The sequence below is a fragment of the Aulonocara stuartgranti genome, assembly GCF_965226115.1.
Source record: "Aulonocara stuartgranti genome assembly, chromosome: 2".
Classification (NCBI taxonomy): domain Eukaryota; kingdom Metazoa; phylum Chordata; class Actinopteri; order Cichliformes; family Cichlidae; genus Aulonocara; species Aulonocara stuartgranti.
This window is the reverse complement of record NC_138940.1, coordinates 29942686-29959437: the sequence shown is the minus strand read 5'-3', so window position 1 is coordinate 29959437 and position 16752 is coordinate 29942686. Positions and strand designations below refer to the sequence as shown.

At 38.1% G+C, this 16752-nt stretch overlaps 1 protein-coding gene and 1 long non-coding RNA gene across 5 annotated transcripts; one reads left to right on the top strand and one right to left on the bottom strand.

Annotated features, from left to right (window-relative positions):
• Window positions 1–4545: 4545 nt before the first annotated feature.
• LOC309687417 (uncharacterized protein) lies at window positions 4546–11826 on the top strand. 4 transcript variants are annotated; one of them, XM_082502409.1, is made up of 6 exons: window positions 4546–4642; window positions 8645–8965; window positions 9100–9357; window positions 9437–9658; window positions 9773–9889; window positions 10921–11826. In XM_082502409.1, the coding sequence occupies exons 1-6, from the start codon at window positions 4594–4596 to the stop codon at window positions 11139–11141; spliced, it is 1188 nt and encodes a 395-aa protein (XP_082358535.1). In that variant the 5' UTR covers window positions 4546–4593; the 3' UTR covers window positions 11142–11826. The 4 variants fall into 4 exon arrangements, with proteins under 4 accessions (XP_082358535.1, XP_082358537.1, XP_082358536.1 ...); XM_082502411.1 differs by lacking the exon at window positions 4546–4642 and adding an exon at window positions 6586–6994; XM_082502410.1 differs by lacking the exon at window positions 4546–4642 and adding an exon at window positions 7010–7919 and having other exon boundaries at window positions 9806–9889.
• Window positions 9177–16516, bottom strand: LOC309687535. Its single transcript, XR_014270794.1, has 3 exons — window positions 16429–16516; window positions 16227–16327; window positions 9177–9240 (listed from the first exon to the last, which is right to left on the bottom strand). It is a non-coding gene; the product is annotated as an uncharacterized lncRNA (long non-coding RNA).
• Window positions 16517–16752: the final 236 nt, after the last annotated feature.

Below are 16752 nucleotides of genomic sequence, written 5' to 3'. Positions count from 1 at the left end.
CTGCATTGTCCCCTCAGCCTTGTTAAAGCTAGGGCTGAGGGAACCAGAACCTGAACCTTAACATTACTGAAGCAGTGTGGCATCATGTTAACAAAGAAGGAAACAAAAGTCAACATCCAAAAAAGAGCCTGAAATTGTGTTCTTTGTATTTATGACTGCAGATTTAATCAAAAGAAATTTTTAATTTTTTAAATTCTACAATTAAAATACTAATAAAAATACTTCATGATGAGTTACGTTTGTTGCTTTGAATTTGCTGCAACGTCTTTTTTTTTCCTCAAACATTTTAAAATTTGTCTGTGTTGAAACTTACTGGCAGCTGACCCCCAGAACATTCCCTTGACCTTGCTCCTCGTCAAGGTCAGCCACCCAAAGTGTCTCCTAAATCCCCTGATCTCTCCCAGCCTTCATGTCCTTACTCTTTTGCTCCCCTCTTGTTTGAACATCTTGTTTCTATCTGTCTTTGCTCCCTCCGCCCAACCAAGGCAGCATGAACTGTTTCATCTGTTGCTTTATATGTTGTTTTATCATTTTAGTTTTTTTATTATGGGTGATTTTTTTGAATTGGTTCTTGTATTAATTCTTGTAGAGTCTGTTATTACTTACAATTTCTTGTATAAACTTGTTCCATGTAGAATGTATCTATCTATCTATCTGTCTGTCTGTCTAGTTTTGATTTGTATTTGTTGAAATTGCTGGTTTTCTTTATTTATTTTGTGTTTTCTTTCTGTGAAGTTCACCTGTGTTCAGTGTGTCAGCTTTGGTTTTGATTCACTTCTTGTTTTATTTCTTTGGTCATCTTCTGTGTCTCATGTCTAGTTTTACTTCTTCTCTCTTGATTATTTTCATCTGTGTCATAGTTTCTCTTCCATGTCATCTTCCCCCATTACTTTTTTGTATTTATACCCTCTGTCTTCAATTAATTCCTGCTATTATCTGCTCTTTTATTCACTGCATGTTTTTTCCTGGACTTTCTGGGATCCTATTCCTATCCTATTCCTCTTTTGCCTCCACAAATCATACAAAATAGTTGTTTTTTTTTTCCTATTTGGAAATTAAGCCTTTAGTAGATCTACAATTTATGCTATAATCTCCATATTACACCATATTATAGCTATTTCTATAAATAAATAAATTATAATAAATCTGTTGATGCAGAAGGCTTCAAGAAAGGACAGATATGGCCTTGGCCATCAGGGAAACCAGGAGGCAGTACAGATTGAGACTGGAAGGATACTACAACAACTCAGATTCCTGATGCATGTGGCAGGGCTTGCAACACATCACTGATTTCCAACAGAGTAGCAGCAGGGTCACAGTCCGCTGCAACGCCCTACCAGATGAGCTGAGTGAGTTCTACGCTCACTTCGACACCCTCAACACCAGCCAACATAGAGGGATTCTACCAGTAGAGGCATCACAGAGCTCCTCACTAGTGATGGGAATTCCGGCTCTTTTTAGAGAACCGGCTCTTTCGGCTCCCAACTGGCTCTTCAGGTTGTTTTGTTGGTCTAATTAATTTATTATCAAAAACCATATAAAATTATGCAGAAAAGGAATTACTAATGTAAAAAAAATGTGGTTTTATTTATATAAGTTTATATATAAATATATACAGTAGGCCCTAGAAACAAAACACCAAAACACATTGCTAGCATTAACTGAACTTCCAAAACAGAGCTACCTAGATCACTTAAATGACACAGCATATGTCTTTTGTGTATTTATACACAAACACTCATATGTATATGTATATATATATATATATATATATGTAACCAAAACATCACTACTCCTCACTAACTGTGACTTTGACTGAAGTATGCAAGGTTCTGATGAGGGCTAACCCCCAGAAAGCAGCTGGCCCTGACAACATCCCCGGCCCTGCTTTGTGGGTCTGCTCTTCAGAGCTGACTGAGGTGTTTACAGACATTTTTAATGTGTCCCTCACCCAGTCAGCTGTGCCCACATGCTTCAAGTTCACCACCATAGTTCCCTTCCCCAAGAAGAACAACCTAACCTGTTCGAATGGCTATCGCCCCATCGCAATCACTTCAATTGTAATAAAGGAAACTTCTTCACTCTTGGACTGACACCGTCCTGGACTTCCTCACAGGCAGACCTCAGGCAGAACATTTACAACACCCAGGTCAGAAAAAAGGGCAGACAATGTCATTGGGGACTGCACCCACCCACAGCACACGCTGTTTACACAGACGCTACAGGAGTTTGAAAGAGAGGACAACCAGACTAAAAAACAGTTTCTATCCGCAGGTTACTGAATCATGACTAATTGTTGTTCACTAACTAATTATTGAACTGTGATTATCTGCCATTCCCTCATTACTACCCTGTGTATTTAAGCCCTGTGTTTTCCCATGCTTGGTGTCGTGTTGTACCCTCAACTTGCTGTGTGTTTGTAATGTCCTGTCCTGTCCTCCAGCACCTTGGTTTAGAGTTTTGTTTTTGTAAGTTTTATTTCGTGAATCATTCCTCCAGCAATAAAGCTGCGTTTTCAGTTTATTCCCATCTCCAAGAGTCCTGCAATTTTGGGTCCACCACTTCTGCTTGCCTGCCACACAGCCAACCCTGACATGCATGAAGGGAACTTGCAAAGTAAGAATTTCATGCTCAGCGTAACCATTTGTGTTTTGTGGTGACAAAAAATTTCTTGGATCTTGAACATTGAATATGTCATGCTGTCTCTGTTCTTCATTGAAAATGACAGAGTGACCAATATTCTGATTTTGATTTAGATTAAAATAATCATCACATCAGTGATAGCTGTTTATACTAATTTGTATTTGAGCACTGTCAAACTGCTCATTAGTCATTCTGGGGAAGGTGTTAAACATATTGTGAATTTATTTGCACTTGGAATTAGCTAAGAGCCACTTAAACACACAAATCTTTGGTTTTCTAGACTTTGAGTTACCATTGTATTGATAACCAAATACAGCCAGAAAACTTGTTATTAATCTCTGGCTCTATTTTTTTTTCCCCACTATGTGTTTTTACATCTCTCTGGATGAAGTCAGTTATTATTTATCTCTGACTCTCTTCCAGAGTATGTTATTTGTTCTGGTTTCCTCCCCTAACTCCAGCCTGTCATAACATATGGCTACCCCTCCCTCAGCCTACTTCTGCTGGAGGTTTCTTCCTGTTTAGAGGGAGTTTTCCCTTCCCACTGTCTCCAAAGTGCTTACTCATAGAGGGTCACATGATTGTTAGAGTTTTGGCTGTTTTATTTGTAATTTTCTTGGGTCTTTTCCTCACAATAGAAAACACCTAGAGGCAACTGTTGTCCAGGATGAGACAACAAACATCCACAATTTTCAGCAAATACCTCAGGTAGCAGAAACCCAAGAAAGAGGAGGAACCATCATGGAAGGACAGTGCCCCTGCCCGGTATGTACCATCAGCAGACAGAGGAAGTGGCTGACATACAGAAATCGTACCAGTGGCTAGACAAAGCTGGAGTGAAAGACAGAACAGAGGCACTAATCATGGCAGCTCAGGAACAAGCTCTAAGATCCATAGAGGCTGGGGTCTATCACACCATGCAAGACCCCAGGTGCAGGCTTTTTAGAGATGTTCCTGTCCAAGATGCAAGCAGGCAGGGCATACATGGAACACCATAACCACGTGGCCGGCATAGTATACAGAAACATCTGTGCCGAGTATGGCCTGGAAGTCCTGAGGTCAAAATGAAAGACACCAGCGAGAGTGGTGGAGAATGGCTGAGCTAAGACCCTGTGGGACTTGTACAGATGGACAAATTGGTGATGGCTAATCAATCAGACATAGTGGTGGTAGACAAGCAGACAAAGGCGACTGTAGTGAAAGACAAAGTGATACTGAATAACAGCAACATCAGGAAGAAGGAACACAAGAAGCTGAAGAAGTACCAAGGGCTCAGACAAGAGCTCAAGAAGATGTGGAGGGTTGAAGGTAACAGTGGACCCAGTGATAATCGGAGAACTCGGTGCAATAACCCACAAGCTAGGCGAGTGGCTCCAGCAGATCCCAGGAACAACAGCTCTGTTCAGAAGAGCGCAGTCCTGGGAACAGCTAAGACACTGTGCAGGACCCTCAAGCTCTCAGGCCTCTGGTAGAGGACGCGAGCTTGAAGGATAGACCACCCACAGGGGCAAGAGGGGAAGATCATGGTGACATGTACATAAATATGTGACCAGCAATCTAATTAAAGACTGAATAACAAGCAAGAAACACAAAATGTGTGCCACTGACAAAACTTTTGGAAACAACTGTAACGATTTTATGATTAAATTAAGGTGACGGCACGCTTCAAACATATGCAGAACAGATGTGGCTGTGGTTATACAATTTTGTCTTACAAAGATCAGCTCTCTGTTTCAGTACTTAAGATATGTTTCCCCTTTCTTCAGCTCAGAAATGTCCAGTTGTTGAATGTTGAAAGAAGAAGTAAAATGACAGCTCCTCAGTTAATATGACTATAGCAATGTTCTTATTGGTTAAAGTTTTCACACATTGTTCTGTGTTGCTGATTTTTAACAAGATGCATTGCAGGCTGTTGCTGACTGGGTGACAGACACGTAACAGAGAGGAGTCATGAAAGCTGTGGTTGGACTGCTGGTGCTGCTGGTCAGAGTTTCTCATGGTGAGTTTGTTTCAGGTTTTTTCACTAAAACTTTATTTTAGATGATTTATAACATGCTTTGCAGAAATAAGACAAAGTGCACACAATAAAAGTTTTAAATGATCCTTTATTGATTAAAAATAATCTTGAATACTAAAATACTGAAATGCATTTCCATATTCAGTAATAAATATGTACACATGCATTTCACACCTCCATCTATTTCTAATGAATTGAGTAAAGTGTGAGGAAAAAGCATGAGTTCAGAAAAGTGTGAATCAACAGCACTGTATAAACTTATTTTATTACAACCTGTACACATGTAGTGCCTTTTTGTGAATACTGAAAATGACATTGATATATATTAACATTAAAACCATCAGTTTCACAAACAAAACATCTCAAAAAGCATTTTCAGATTTTAATGATGTATGAATGGACACTGTGATGATACGGTGATGATGATACATGTTGAAGGTATCTGACTACTGTGAAGTTGTCATTTTTCGAGTACAGTAAGAATGTTTCCACAGAGATACTAATAAATGAGACCCTTTATTAGAACAGGCTCACCAAGGTTGGAGATACGCCATAACATAGTGCCTGGCACAGGGTACTGAAATATCTATCCTGAGTGTGGCCTGGAGGTCAAAATGGTATATGCCGCTATAAGTTGTTGAGAATGACCAAGCTAAGATCCCGTGTGATGTCCTTACAGACAGACAAACTGGTGATGGCTAACCAATCAGACACTGTAGTGTTGGGCAAGACGGCCGTAGTGATAGATGTAGCAAAACCAAGCTATAGAAAGATCAGAAGGATTGGAACACAAGAAGCTAAATTAATACCAAGGGCTAGAGACGATGTAGAAGGTGAAGATAATGGGGAAGGTGGAAGATGCGGAAGGTGACAGCCAGTTAGGGGATCACAATGTCATTCCTGGATAGTCATCTGAGATTACCAAATGAGCACAGTTGTAGGAACAGCAAAGATACTTCACAGGATGCTCAAAACTCCCAGGTTTCTGGTAGAGGCCTAAGCTTGAAGGATATATTGCCAAAAGTTTTCACTCACCCACTAAAAATCATTGAATCCAGAAGCTACAATCACTTCCATGGCCACAGGTGTATGAAATTAAGCACCTAGGTATACAGACTGCTTGTATAAAAATTTGTGAAAGGATGGGTCACTGTTAGGAGCTCAGTAAATTTCAGCGTGGTATCGTAATAGTATGCCAATTTTCAAGTCCAGTCATAAAATTTTCTCACTAGTAAATATTCTACAGTCAGTTGTTTTAAAAAAAAGTCCAGGTGATTGGGAATGACAGCAACTCAGCCACAAAATGATATTTCATGTGAAATCACAGCACAGGTTCATCAGGTGCACAGTGTGCACAGGTCACCAACTTTCTGTTATAGACCTCCAAACTTTGTGTGACCTTCCAATAGCATAGAGAGCTTCATAAAATGGGTTTCCATGATTGAGCAGGTGCATCCAAGCCTTACATCGCCAAACACAATGAAAGCAGTCGGATGAAGTGGTTTAAAGCATGGTGGCACTATATTCTACAGCATTAGACATGTTCTCTGGAGTAACGAACCGCCCTTCTTCATCTGGCAATCCGATGGATTAGTATGTGTTTGGAGAACTCTACCTGTCTGACTGCAATGTGCCAACGTTTGGCAGATGTGGAATTGTGGTGTTTGGTTGTTTGTTAGAAGTTCAGCTCAGCCCCTTATATCCAGTGAAAGTTAATGCTGTAACAACAAGAAACTTCTTTACCACTAGGGGCTGCCAATAGTTAAAGAAATAGTTCTGACTAGGGATGGGTACCGGTGTCGTTCTGACAGAAACGGTAGTAACCAGACCGAAAAGCAGCGCGCATTTCGGTGCTTTATTTTGGTGCTCTTTTTTCCTGAGCTGTGATACACTTCTAGCCAATCATTTTACGTTTCCGAGGATAGTAGGCGGGCCCAGGTACGTACGTTCTTTTAGAGCAGAGCTACAGATTAAAAATGTCCAAGGCGAAGCGGTCAAAAGCCAGGCTGTACTTCACAGCAAAATATGCAAACTCAGCAGCAACAAGTGCTTTAAGCTGATACTGTGATACTGTCAAAGGAGGTAACACCTCAAATCCGATGAAACACCTGGCGACACATAGCGTTTTTTTTAAAAGCCCAGAAATGCGCCGTGTTTGATAGCTTGCTGCGAGACCTCACACCGAGCACATCTACTGCGGGTGGATTGCCTGTTATCGGACCCGGAGTTAGCAATATCCCCCAAAAACACGAAGAGGAGAGTCCTGGCCCCAGCCCTGCCAGTGTAGCAGAAATGATGATGGATGATGATGCAGCAGCAGCCGTTCTTCTCTGCGTGAGTAGCTTAATGTTGTTCGCGTGTAATTTACGTTGAGTAGGCTAACCACGTTATTACATTAATGCATGTAAGGTGAACTAGCAAACATCATCATAGCTACATGCGGCTGTCTTCTTGTTTGATGGCAGATGCTCCCTTCACCCTGGCCAAAAAGGCTAAAATGACCAAAGAAAAAGTGGAAAACAGTTAAACATGAGAGGTTTAGGACAAAGTTGGTGTTTTTTCCATTGTTTAAGCACTGCTTCCAGCCAAGAGTGATACCATATATGCCCCATAGCTGCAGAAAAGGCTAACGTTGTTATCTTTTTACAAAAAACAGCTGAACATGAGAGGTTTTTGGACCAATTTTGTGTTCTCCATTCTTTAAGCACCGGTTTGAGCACCGGCACCGTTTTAAAAGTACCGGTTTGGCACCGGTATCGGATAAAACCTAAACGATACCCATCCCTAGTTCTGACATAGTAGTATTACTTTGACGTTTAGGTTAAAATCAAATAGTAAACACTCAAGCCCAGTTTGGTTTAACTGTATGTAGCTTATGATTATTCTCTCATGTAAATTTATTTCTGTAAATATTTATTTTTCTGTTAACACTTGACTACTTTTTGTCTTAATCAAACCTTGTTTAGCGTGAATGACAAATTGTTCCCTCTCTTCCTCTCAGTCCATCACATCTGGATTATCTTTTTTCTTGAAGGCTAAAAGAGGAAGAAAAACTGATACCTCTTTCTTCCTCTCAGCATGTGAAAAGATCATTTTAACTTCAGTAAAACCTCACCTCAACGGTTTCACACGTTCTCCTCTGAGGCTGATCACTAACAGGATATATTGAGACCTGTTCACGCAAGAGACAAAGAGATAAAAATGCAGAACATGGAAGTTGTATTTAAACTGTTCTTGATGTTGCTCGGAGTCTCTCATGGTGAGCTACTAAACTTTTTCCATGTGGTGCCTCAATGTTAACTTCTATATTTTATTTATGTTTTGTGGCTACGGGATCCACTACAGCTAATGAAACATGTTTTTGGGTTTTTTTGGGGGGGGTTTTTGGGGTTTTTTCAGTTGAGGGCTTGTTAAACACATTAACAGTTGCTATATTATTTAAGTAAAGTAAACGCAGACAAACTGATTAAATATAATTAAGCATATCAAAAAGTAGATTGGACATAGCACTATGCTGGCAAAAATACACATTTTAATATTAGGTATTTTGAATCATTTTAAAATTATTAGGGTCTTCTTCACAAACGAAGGTAACAACTTCTTTTATAAACAACAATTTTATAATTACTGAGCTTTTTTTCTTTTTCGTTTCTTTTCTTTTGTTGTAAAAAGGCACAGACGAATTGCAGCATTTAAAACATGGACAACAGAATACTGAAGCTACAGCAGCTGTTCTACAAAAGACAAATCAGCTGAAACGTCACTGTCTTTCAGTGACAAACCTGTATAATGCATCTGCAAATACTAAATGATTTGCATACTGTGAGACAGACACACAGTAGCCACAAAAGTGCTATTTTTGATTTAGGTTAACACTTGCATGCTGCAGATGCAAATGTTTACCTTCTAACAGAGACTGAGCTCTCAAAACTGTGATATTATTTTTTTATTTTCTTGACTTTAATTTTTTTTTCTTTTTTGCAGGTGTGGAAACTCCCTGTTATGGCAGACAGGATAGAGCTCAGTGTTTTGGAGTTTTGGGAGGAAGTATAGACATACAGCTGATGAACGGCACCTCAGAAATACATAAATACAAATATTTAAAGAATTCATTAGTACTACTATATGTGTCAGACAAACAAGTTCAGGCTAATACCATAGGACACAGATCTCTCATTTTCCACGTTAATGGAACATTTAGGATCAACAACTTGAGCAGCAATGACAGTGGTATTTATACCCTTCAAACCTTTGATGCAGCTGCAAGATCAACAGGCGAGTGGACTTTACAGTTGTTTATTCAAGGTAATTATTTTCCCTGTTCGGAGATTAAGAATAGATATACATCTAATAGCAGCATATATGTTCTTCATTTAAAATAACAAGAAATGACCAGGATCCTGTTATACTACCAAAATTCATCTGTGTGTTTCTCTCAGCTCCTGTGTCCTCTGTCCTGCTGGTCTCTGAGTGTCTGTCCCAGGGAGAGAGGAGGGTGTCCTGCTCCTCTGAGGGAGGGGACAGTCCTCAGTACAGCTGGACTCTGGATGGACGCACACTGACAGATGCTGAGCTCCTTTCTGTAAATAATGAGACTAACATCATCACTCTGAAACAGCACGTCTCAGGACATCTGGTCTGCTCAGTCAGGAACAATGTCAGTAATGCCTTCAAAGAAGAGAGGATATCTATCTGTGGTGAGAGAACATTGTGATAATCACAAATATGATCATTTGGTCACTTTCTCTTACATACATAATCTGTTTTTGCTCTCAGGCTTCATTTTCATTAACTGCACTTCTGTCAATGGGACACAGATATCAGGGTGGGTGCATGAAGCCAATAAAACCCTGTGTATTAAACCAACAACACAACTAACACGAGACCCTAAAATGATCACGCAAACTGCTGTGACTGAAGGGACTGACAGAGTGCCAATTGAAAACCCGAATGATATCCTCAGTCCAGCTTTCAGCAGTGCTCAGCTGTGGTACATTAGTAAGTGAAAATTAATTCTACTACAGTAGATCCGTTAATGTTCTTTTCGAATTTGTTCTTTCTTAATAAAAAAGTGTTTTCTGAATGGTTTGGTTTTGTGTCCTGTTAAAACAGGTATTTTGTCACTGATCAGTGCTGTTCTCTTAGCGTTCCTAATTTTATTAGTTGTGGGTGTAGCAGTCATCTGGGCTCAGAGAAAAAAGCAAAACAACAAACCTACAAAACAAAAAGGTAAGAAAATTCCTGTTGTTCTTACTCATGTAGCTCAGACTGCCTTCTTACATTTTTTCTAAGATTCGAGAAGGTTTAATATCCTTTTGATTTTATTTACAGAAATACACACAAATATTGTTTCTCACCAGCCTCTACCTCTACATTTTTTGATTTGCTGCCAAGAGTTTTTAATTCTGGCATATGTCAGTAAAATTTGAGTGCATCATTTATCAGCTGGCTTTAATACAGTAACGAGAAATGTGAGGAAACAGGACTGAGCACTTTTGTTTAAATCTTATAAAAAATAAAATTCAAATTCAAATTTTATTTGTCACATACACAGTCATACACAGTACGATATGTAGTGAAATGCTTAGACAACTGCTCGTGACCTAAAGAAAAAAAAAGGCTATGAATAAGATAGGAAATAAATATGAAAAATTAAAAAGGGTAAATTTAACTAGGAAGGAATAAAATATAAATTAAGGTTAAAAATGAAATAACTGTACAACACAAATTAGAATGAAGGGTAAATTTAACTGGGAAAGAATAAGATAAAATATATAAATTAAAGTTGAAAATAAAATAACTGTACAACACAATACACAGTATAGAACTATATAAGAATGTATGAAGAAATATAAATATATACACAATAACAGCAGCTGTACAAGTATTAACTGGAAATGAAAAATATAGTGACCAGTGTTGTGCAATCCACATTATGTCTTGTGCAGTGCAAATATGCTTAAAGTGGTTTAAGTGATGAAGTGAAAACAATGTCCAGAATGTCCAGTGTGTGTGTGTAAGAACTATATGTGTGGGTCAGTACTGTGTGATTGAGAGACCGTATCGCCTGCGGGAAGAAGCTCCTCCTCAGTCTCTCTGTGTTGGTCTTCAGGGAGCGGAATCGCTTTCCTGACCTCAACAGAGAGAACAGTCTGTTGTTGGGATGGCTGAGGTCCTTCACGATCTAAGTTTTGTGAAAAGTCAAACTACTCAGTCACTGTAATAATATGTTTGTGTTACTCGTTCTTGCTACAATATAGATGAAGAAGATGATGAGGAAGTAACCTACGCTGATGTCAGGGTGATGAAACACCGGGAGAAGGAAATGGAGCAAAAATCGGAGGTGGAGTATGGCCAAGTCAAGTTTTCAAAGCGACCTCTGTACACTGAACCTACAGAAGATGACTGTTTGTATGCCAATGTTCAAAAATCAGATGATTTGAGTGATCATTGCTTTTATACATACTGCACAACAGAGTGAGACGGTGATGTCAAGATGCTTCAGGTGATTCAGAAAAATACAAACCATCAAAGCTCATATTGATTTATGGATCTTCTTTACTTTCACTGCACTTCTCTATCACAACAGAACATCAGTACATCTATTGGAGCTTATATTTGTTTTGGTAAATGGACTGGTTCTTATATAGCGCTTTTCTACTCATCTGAGCACTCAAAGCGCTTTACACAACTTGTGCATTCACCCATTCACACAAAGTGCTTCATAGCTAACATTCACATACTTCGATGGATGCATCTGAGAGCAATTTGGGGTTAGTATCTTGCCCAAGGATATTTGGCATGTAGATAGGGGAAGCCAGGAATCGAACCACCAACCTTCCGATCAGTGGATGACCTGCTCTACCACCTCTGCTACAGCCACCCCGTTTATTTTATCACCAAAATATTTGTGTCCCACTTGTGAATGACTATTCTGCCGCTTGGTGTTCCCACAGTACAATCATCCTGTACCCTGTGCTGAGAGAAACACACCCAGATGTCTTTTGATCTGATTTCTTTGTAGTCGTTAATGAAAAAGTGCAAAATACACATATCTGGTATTGTGTGAGATATATCATATATATATTTTTTTTTTCAAAAAGTGTTTAATTTAAATGTTAAACTTGACTGATGATTTTCTAACTGAATAAAAGATTTTACATTAATATTTACCACTGTCATTCTTGCTCAGATTACTGATCCTAAATGTTCCATTACTGGGGGATAAAAAGAGATTTATTTTCTATAATATCAGGAATAACCTCATTATTTCTTAAATCTAGTATTTTTAATGAATTCTTTAACTTTTTTAAAGAATTCTAGGTAAATGTTCACACTTCATCCCAATCCTGTCAGCCATCACAAGAAGTCTCCTAACTTACGAACAAAAAAGTAAACAAAACCACAATTGTCATCATGTAAAGGTAATATTGGCATATTTTTACCCCAAGCAGAACTTGTACTTTTGTGGTTTCAGCCTGTCTGACTGTGTTTTTGTAAAGATGCATTTGTTTGTGTGCAGAGGGCATCACTGTGACTGAAATGCATCATTCAAGCGTTCAAAAAGAAAGCTAATTCATGTGTGACTAAGAGGAAATCATTCATCATCCATATAAAAAAAAAGAGCTTTTGAGACTTAATAAATATCCATATTTCAGTACTTTAAAAAGTAGAATAATGTTAAGGACTGTCTCTGCACAGTTTCCCAGCATCCATGCCCTCACAGGAGCACTACAGGAGGAACAGTACCATCTGGTGGCATGTATTTAAACATCTTTTCCACTCAGCAAGCCAGTGAGGGTATAATAGAGACTGCTAATTGAATGACATACAGACAAAACAAAGCTTCATCACTATTCACTCTTTGTCAACTCAGCAGGCAGCTCTCAGCTGAGCTTCTTTTGCACAGCTACAAACTGGCACAACCTGTTTGTAGCTGTCCTGTTAGTGAACAGATTCATGCCCTGTGACAGACTGGCAACCTGTCCAGGGTGTACCCTGCTTCTCACCCTAAGACAGCTGGGATAGTCTCCAGGCTCTCCGGGACAATAAATATGATGCTAATGGTGTATTATCAGTAAAGACATGCCTTTCAGTGTTTATCTAATTTCATATTAATGACCTACAAAAGCAAACTTCAATACAGCAGAACTCTGCCAATTAACTATTCTCTTGATGGACTCGACACAGCCAGATTTGAGGTGTGCAGGTCATCAAAGCTCCAGAGGTGCCAAGTCAGGCTGGCTATAGTTCCAATACATTACAGACAAAATCTCTGACACAGTCTGATACATGTCATAATAGAAAATAGACAGATGGATCTGGGGCTTATATCATACAACCTGTAATTTGTAAAATGAAAAAAAAAACTCATAATGTTAAATAAAAACTAATGTACAAAAGTCATGTGTCATTCCCCTTTTTTATATTTTGGCTCCTAAGAAGCCAGGCTTTCTCGTTTAAAAGCAGGATTTAGCAAATGTTCGCCAGGATTTCCAGAGGTCTTAAAAAGTATCAGTGATACTCTCTTGCTCTCTCTCGCTTTCTTTTTCTGTTTCATGTTTATATGTGTACATATATAAATACATATGGTGACTTATTAATATATTTTAACAGATTGCAACATTTTATTTGCCTTTAGCTTTTAAATAAAAGTCCAAGATCATTGTCACTATATCATAAACATGTAAACAACAATCTAATTGAAAACTGAAGCAACAAGTATAAAACACAAACTTTGGCCAAAACTGTAACGATAGTGAGTTTTGACTTCACTTTAAACATATGCAGAAGAGATGCATCGTCTCACAAAGAACAGCTCTCTGTTTGAGTACTTATAAGGATCGGTTTCTTCTCCTCAGCTCAGAAATGTCCAGTTATGGTATGATGAAAGTGGAAGTAAAATGAGAGCCCCTCAGTTACACCTCAGAGAAAAATAAAGATGACTATAACAATGTTCTTATTGGTTGAAGTTTTCACTCTTTCTCCTCTGTTGACGATCTCTAATAAGATGCATTGCAGGCTGTTGCCGACTGGGTGACAGACACGTAACAGAGAGGAGTCATGAAAGCTGTGGTGGGACTGCTGGTGCTGCTGGTCAGAGTTTCTTATGGTGAGCTTTTTAAGGTTTTTCCACTAAAATTTTATTTTAAATGATTAATCACTTGCTTTGAAGAAATAAGACGAAGTGCACATAAAAGTGTGCATAAAAGTTTTAAATTATCCTTTATTGATAATTAAAAAATTATCTCAAATACTTAAATACTGAAATGCATTTCCATATTCAGAAAAAAAATATGTGCGCATGCATCTCATACATCCATCTATTTCTCAAGCAGGGCTTTTCGTAGAGGTAAACGTGGTGTACATCCTGGACAGGTTGTCAGTCCATGGCAGGTTGTGCACACATTTCCGAATCAATTGTATCTTTCTCTTTGTTTCTGCAACACAAAACCAACTTACTCTTTGCATACTTTTTTGTTTGTTTTCATGGCATCGTTGTCATGTCACTTTTAGATCCATTTTGATTTTTATATGTTAAAGTTTAGCTTTTCATCTTGGCTACTGAACTCTCCATATCAACTGTCTTAATAGAAAAAGTGGAAACAATCTTGCTAATGTTTTCTTCTTTTGCCATGATTTCAGTGTTGAGGTTTAACACAATCTGCGAAAAATATTATTTTCAAAAACAAAATTGGAAGGATATAAAATTTTCACCTGAATGTAGAGCAGGAATGAATCAGATGATTTTAAGTTGGACAAAGAGTTCAATATTTGGTTAGAATTCTTAGTACCAATGAGATGATATTGAGTACTGACAACTGCTTTAAGTAGTTTATACTAAGATACTGAAAGCAGATGTCAAATGTAATAGTAATTACTTCCTGTCTGGTCTAAATTTACGTGTTCTTGTCTGAAACTGATCACTAACAGGAAACATGCTCAGTGTAGGTTGTACAAGTTTACATCTGTGTTAAGTAGAGGAGTTTGTGTTAAAGCTGCCTTGTGATTACATAGAAAAATCACCCCCCCCCCCCCCCCCCCCAATAAACAGAATACTATAACAGACTGTTTATTGGGGGGGTTGATTTTTGTTTGTTTGTTTGGTTTTTTTTGCACATGTACCAGCTGTGTTATCAAGTCCAGTATTGGAGCACATTTTCACATCATCCAATAAAACTATAATAAAACAAAAATGTAAGACTGTAACTTATCCTGTCCTGAATGGCACTGGGTGAAAGCCACCAAACATTCACCCAAAACATTACACAAAACTTAAAAAACTTACAGGAGTATAAAATGAACCCCATCAGTGATGTCTGCTTTTAGAAAATTGAATTCTTTAAATCAGATATAGCTTATTTTGCTATTACAACAGAGTATACAATGAAACACTTGCCATTGTACTGCCCACCCAGGTCATTGTAAAATAAAACAAATGGTCTTCTTTAAGTTTTTTTTCGCCTCTCATCCAAAATGTTCCTTCAGTTTTAGAACAGCTGGTGGAGACTCCAATATAATAAACCCCTGATGGTGGCTATCCCAGTGGTCGTGAGGGTTGATAGCCCACTACGGATCATGTCAGTCAAACAGAGTAATATACCTGAATGCAGTTTAATATGTTAATAGTGGGTTTCTCTAATATTGCGAGGCCTTCATCTTTGTGGAGGTGGCATATTTTGTGATTTTATGCTATAAAAATAAAAATGCACAGAACTGAATTATGACAGTACAGGAAGGTAAGTGTAAGAAATGCAACAAAGGTGTGAAAGTTTGTCAATGAAGTCTGAAGTAGCATTGTTATTATTCACCACCAGGGTGCCATCATTTGTAGAAAAGATTTTTTGAAAGTAGTGTTATTTCTAAAATGCTTAAGTTTTAAAATGAAACAATAAAAGGTCAAAATTAGCGTAGCTGCATTGTGTATTGTGTTAATGTTTTAGTGGAATATAAGAAAAAAGAAATAAAAACCTGATATTTAATTTTTGTAAACATTGACTGTTAAATATCCAAATTGAACTCTTGTCAAGCCGTTAAAGACTAATCTGACAGAGTTAATATTTCCAACAGTACAATTTCAAATTTTTTACATATTCTTCTGTAATCTGGAATCTTATGTAGAGGTTGAAAATGTATTATAATTATTATTAGTAGTAGTAGTTTTAGTATTAGTATTAGTGTTATTTGACTGTGAAGGGCAATGAAAAATCATTTATTTTATTAAATTTTGTCACCTAAACTTATTTCTGAAGTTGATCATTTCTTTTGATGAGTTTGAGGTTTAATAGCTGCTGACTGGATCAGCAGAGGCTGAATGGTGAGCATGCATAGATGCTGTAGATGGACTATTTATGTTTTTGTAGTCTCCCATGGTAGGCTGTTCAGCTCTCCTCACGGTGTTTCAACAATATGCTTTGAAGCTAGGTAGAAGCTGTACACCATACAGCCAAAAAACGAGTTTCATTATTCTTACTAAGAAGAAGCTCCAACTACTCTTCTTCTTTCAGCTTGGTCACCACAGCATCCATCTCACCCTATCCACAGCATCCTCTTCTGTCACACCTACCCTCTGCATGAATGTTCTCTGAGGTCTTCCTCTTTTCCTCCTGCATAAGGCTCTATATTTAAGACCCTTTGTCCATTAAAGCCACCATCTCTCCTCTGGCACTGAAACAGACAGAAGATAAGCAAAAAAGTACTATTTGAACACCTAAAATAATAATTTACGTTTTTTTACATTTGTTTTATTTGCAGGTGTGGAAACTCACTGTGATGGCAGACAGGATGGAGTTCAGTGTTATGGAGCTTTGGGAGGAACTGTGGACATCCAGCTGATGAACAGCACCTCAGAAATGTCGAGATACCAGTTGTTAAAGAATTCATTAAAAATACTAGATGTGAGAAATAATGAGGTGATTCCTAATATCACAGAAAGGAGCTCTGCCTTTAATTCCAGTTATAGAACATTTAGGATCAATAACCTGAGAAGAAATGACAGTGGTAATTATACCCTTCAAACCTTTGATTCAGATGGAAGAATATCAGACGTGTGGACTTTACAGTTGTTTATTCAAGGTAATGTTTTCCCTGTT

Excerpts from the sequence above, each read along its gene's own strand:
- LOC309687417 (XM_082502408.1), top strand. The coding sequence starts at position 7,862 with ATGCAGAACATGGAAGTTGTATTTAAACTGTTCTTGATGTTGCTCGGA. Across the intron at positions 8,966-9,099 it reads TTTACAGTTGTTTATTCAAG|CTCCTGTGTCCTCTGTCCTG; the intron begins GTAATTATTTTC and ends TGTTTCTCTCAG. Across the intron at positions 9,358-9,436 it reads AGAGAGGATATCTATCTGTG|GCTTCATTTTCATTAACTGC; the intron begins GTGAGAGAACAT and ends TTTTGCTCTCAG.